This window comes from Oryza sativa, chromosome 9 (genome assembly GCF_034140825.1).
Source record: "Oryza sativa Japonica Group chromosome 9, ASM3414082v1".
NCBI lineage: Eukaryota > Viridiplantae > Streptophyta > Magnoliopsida > Poales > Poaceae > Oryza > Oryza sativa.
The window spans coordinates 6405828-6410805 of NC_089043.1; the positions used below are offsets into that span (position 1 = coordinate 6405828).

General features: G+C 40.5%; 1 protein-coding gene across 1 annotated transcript; it reads left to right on the forward strand.

Annotated features, from left to right (window-relative positions):
* Window positions 1-695: 695 nt before the first annotated feature.
* Window positions 696-2075, forward strand: LOC4346452 (receptor-like protein 44). The gene has a single exon (XM_015795984.3). The coding sequence runs from the start codon at window positions 729-731 to the stop codon at window positions 1557-1559; it is 831 nt and encodes a 276-aa protein (XP_015651470.2). The 5' UTR covers window positions 696-728; the 3' UTR covers window positions 1560-2075.
* Window positions 2076-4978: the final 2903 nt, after the last annotated feature.

The window sequence follows — 4978 nt, forward strand, 5'->3', positions numbered from 1 at the left end:
GGGGTAATTCGTACTTTTTCCAATAACTAAACACACATATAGATTGTTATATTTTGGAATGTAAATAGTAATTTATTTTAATACTTAATTATTCGTGATTTTGTAGTAGAATATCATGCTAATTATCACTGGAAAAATATTTATCACTGACAATATCTACAAAGATTTAGGCCTCCTTTGAAACAAAGGATTTATGTAGGAATTTCATAGGATTCAAATCCTATAGGAAATTTTCCTATTTGGCCCTTTGATTCAAAGGATTGAAGCTTTCCAAATCCTATGAAATTCCTATGGAATGGCACATTGCATGTAGATTTTAGAGGAAATTTAGCAAGAGCTCCAACCTCTTGAAAAATTTCCTTTGAGTCTATCTCTCTCATCCGATTCCTATGTTTTTCCTGCGCTCCAATCAAACGACAATTCCTGTATTTTTTCTGTGTTTTGTAATCCTCTGTTTTACACTTCTATTCCTGTCAGAATCCTGTGTTTTTTCTATTCCTCTGTTTTTTCTACCCTGCGATTTAAAGGGGGCCTTACTTTACAGATTTCTAACTTACATTTAAAAAGAAAAAGGAAAATACATGTACTAGTGTGTAGTGTCCGACGTTATATGAAAAAACGAGCCAGAGTGAGAGGGACCCTTGCTGCAAAAAACGGACTGATTTTTAATGGTTGTGACACGCTCCCCCAAATCTGCAGTCCCGAAGCGAAGTTCAATCCATCCCCAAATGTCCCGGCCAACCCAACACCACCCCACCGCCGCCGCCACCGCCGTCATCCTCCTCTTACTTGCAGTATCCCCGGCGCCGTCCGGCGCGGATCCGGACGACGAGCGGTGCCTGTCGAGCCTCCAGCAATCTTTGTCCGGCCTCCGCAACTGGAGCAAGGCCTCCTTCTCCGCCCCCTGCGAGGGCTTCATCTCCCACCTCCAGGGCGTCACCTGCAACAACGGCCGTGTCTACAAGCTCTCCCTCCCGGGCCTCTCCCTCGCCGGCACCATCCCGCCGGACCTCTCCAACTGCACCAACCTCCAGTCGCTCGACCTCTCCTCCAACGCGCTCTCCGGCGCCATCCCCCCGGAGCTCTCCGGCCTGCTCAACCTCGCCGTGCTCAACCTCTCCGCCAACCGCCTCTCCGGCGCCATCCCAAGGGACCTCGCCCGCTGCGCATACCTCAACGTCATAGATCTCCACGCCAACCAGCTCACCGGCAGCATCCCCGACGAGCTCGGCCTCCTCGTCCGCCTCTCCACCTTCGACGTCTCCTACAACCGCCTCTCCGGTCCCATCCCGGTGCTCCTCGCCAACCGCTCCGGGACGACGGGGAGGTTCAATGCCACCTCCTTCGTCGGGAACAAGGACCTGTACGGCTACCCGCTGCCGCCCATGCGGGGGCACGCCCTCTCCGTCCTCGCCATAGTCGGCATCGGCCTCGGCAGCGGCCTGCTCAGCCTCGTCCTCAGCTTCTCCGCCGTCTGCCTCTGGCTACGCGCCACCGACCGCACGGCCACCATGCCCGGCGAGGAGGGCAAGATCTCCCACCTCATGCCCGACTACTGAACCCAAGATCCGTGTTGGATTTCTGGATCCGATCGAGCAGTGGAGCGTAGCCGCCATCTTCTTTCTTGCCTCAGATGCTCATCTAATTGCAGTTAATAATTAATTGCTGCATTCTTATCTCTTTTTTAGCGTGGGCTTTCTTCTTTTCTTCTCTGGTGTTCAATAACTAATTTTTTTTTTCTTCTTTTACTTTGGATTTCTAGAGAGAGTCATCAGTGAGAGGAGTTAGGCGTGATGACATCAGCTTTTGTGTATAGGTACTACCGAAGAATTTATGTCACTTCACCGGAAGACTGCTGCTGATCTTGCTAGCTTATGCTTGAGATGGAATACTCTGCTTTCGCACTTGGATTTTTTTATTTCTCTCACTCCACAATGGCGGCGAATCCTGCATCAAATTGACTTATGCTATGCTATTCTATTCTAACCAGATTGTGTGCTCTACATTGTCCCAGATTAACTTATTGTACTCGATATTTTTAATCAGATTGTGTGTTCTATAGTGTTCCAGATTAACTTATATTCTAATCAGATTGTGTGCTCTGCTTACTTTGTTCCAGATTAATTAACGAAGTTTTGCTGTTCTGATCCAGATTGGATTGTTTGTTCCAAATTCTTTGTGCTGATGAGCTGTTTCCACTCAATCGATCGATCGATCGATCCCTTTTGCTGTGCTTAGAAAAATCTCTCCTTTTGGCTTACTAGCTTGTAATGCTTTGATTTTGATTGGTGCCGCTCCTGTGAATGGGTCAGTGGAAGGCGCACTGCCACTAGTAGTGGAGGCTTTATTTAGAGCACCCCCATCATCAGTATAGTACTACCTCCGTCCCAAAATATATCTATTTCTATCACAATACTTTATCCCAAAATAAAGCTATTTTTCTACCTACCTTCTCTCAACCAATCACAACTATTCTTTTTCACCTACTTTCTCTTTTCAACTAATCACATACCTTCTTCAATCATTTTCACCTACTTTCTTAATACCCGTGCCAACCTCAAAAATACTTAGGCCCCCTTTGATTCAAAGGAAATTCATAGGAATTTTAAAGGATTTAATTCCTATAGGAATTTTTCCTATATAGCCCTTTGAATCAAAGGAATGAATCCTATGGAATCCTATAAAATTCCTATGAAATGCCTCTTCCTATGCAAATTTTGAAGGAAATTTAACATGAGGTTCTACCTCATGTTAAGAATCCTTTGAGTCTTTCTCTCTCCTCAAATTCCTGTGTTTTTCCTGCGGCTCAATCAAACGGTCATTCCTATGTTTTTCCTGTGTTTTACAATCCTCTGTTTTACACTTGTATTCCTATCAGAATCCTATGTTTTTCCTATTCCCCCGTTTTTTCTTTCCTGTGATTCAAATGGGGCGTTAAGAACGAAGGAAGTAGTATTGTGCCAGCAGCAGCTGCGGCTTGTTGGGTTCTCGTTGATTCATCTGCCACTTTGCGGGCTACGATTGACTGACGTGCGGGACCCAGCGACAGGAGTTCACGTGTAAGCGACTGTGATCTCACGTAAAATCATCATTGCGTGGGCGTCGCTTTGTTTCGACGTGTCATGTGAGTCCAGTAGCGTGCATCGGCAGGGAAGACCTACAAGTGGGTTGCAACATTTGGATTTTTTATGCTTTTGTGCAATCAAAAACTTGTGTACAAATAAATCTCTAAAAAAAACTTAGGATGGGTTTAGGCTGCGTTCGTTGTGATGAGTTCTGGGGGATTGGGTGATAAAAGAACATCGTATTCCGCGCGCACGCTTCCCAAACTACTGAATGATGTATTTTTTGCAAAAAAATTTTATAGGAAAGTTGCTTTAAAAAATCATATTAATCTATTTTTGAAATTTAAAATAGTTAATACTCAATTAATCATGCACTAATGGATCACCTCGTTTTGCGTTTCTTCCCAATCTTCTCAATCCCCCTCTCCTCAAACTCACCCTTAGTTCACGTTAAAATTCAAAGTTTGATTGAAATTAGAACGATGTGACGGAAAAGTTAGAAGTTTATGTGTGTAGGAAAGTTTTGATGTAATAGAAAAATTAGAAGTTTGAAGAAAAAGTTAGGAACTAAACCAAGCCTTATTAATATAGATCTTTTTCTAGGCTTCAGTAAAATGGCGCTTAGATCCGACGTCTTGACACCAATGACACTCGCGTTGATTACCTCGAGCCCTTAGCAGTATGAAAGGGATAATGGGCGGTCAGGAGGGCGCGCGCGACTGGACACGTGTAGTGCGCTGAGAGGGGGCGCAAACGGCACGCGCGTGGAACGATTTTTCCTTTTTTTTTTCGTTCTTTTTCTGTTTGGTTTTTTTCCGGTTTTCTTTTGGTTTCTCTTTCTTTTTTTTGTTTTTTTTAAAAGATGTACATTTGCAAAGTTTGTATTCGTATGTATACCAAGTTTTGTATTCGCACGTATATAAAGTTTGTATTCGTGTTTTTTCACTCGGGTTAATATGTACATATATAAAGTTTGTATGCGCGTACGTAAAGTATGTATTAGTATACGTGTATGCAAAGTTAGTATACGTGTATGCAAAGTTTGTATATGCATATGCAAAAATTTGTATACGTGTATGCAAGTTTTGTATATGCGTATGCAAAATTTATATACGTGTATATTTTTTATATGTCAATTTATTAGTACACATAAAATTTGTATTTATATACATACGTAGAAATTTGGTATTGATACATAAAAATACAAAGTTTAAATGTATATATATAATGTGTGTGTATATATATATATATATATATATATATATATATATATATATATATATATATATATATATATATATATATATATATATATATATATATATATATATATATATATATATATATATATATATATATATATATATATATATATATATATATATATATATATATAGAGAGAGAGAGAGAGAGAGAGAGAGAGAGACGTAGTAGTACTGTTATAGTAATAGACTAGTAGTAATGGACTAGTAGTAGTAGGAGCCTGGTCGCGTGGGGTTCAACTTATATAAATATTTTTTAATGCCGTAAATATAACAAGGTTATAAGTATAAATTAATTAAATGTACATCATAATATATTAATAAAGGGGTTATTTTTTATTTATTTTCAAAAGATTTTTTCACATACATATATATGTATTGGACTAGAATTTTTTAGGGTGATCGTGGGACCATCGGGACCGGTCCTAGATCCGCCTACGACACCGAAGAGACTAGGCTAAGAATCTTTTTTTGTAAAATAAACTTTTAAAATGGCTCAAAATGTAAATTCCTTTTCTTACAAATAGGTTCTAAGTGACCTATATGTTAGAAAAAAATTACATGTTGATTCTTTTCAAGAAAAGTATTTGCAAATAGACCCTTCTACATCTCTACTACCATAGGACAAGGTGTCAACACCAGTGTTATTGA

Excerpts from the sequence above, each read along its gene's own strand:
- LOC4346452 (XM_015795984.3), top strand. The coding sequence starts at position 729 with ATGTCCCGGCCAACCCAACACCACCCCACCGCCGCCGCCACCGCCGTC.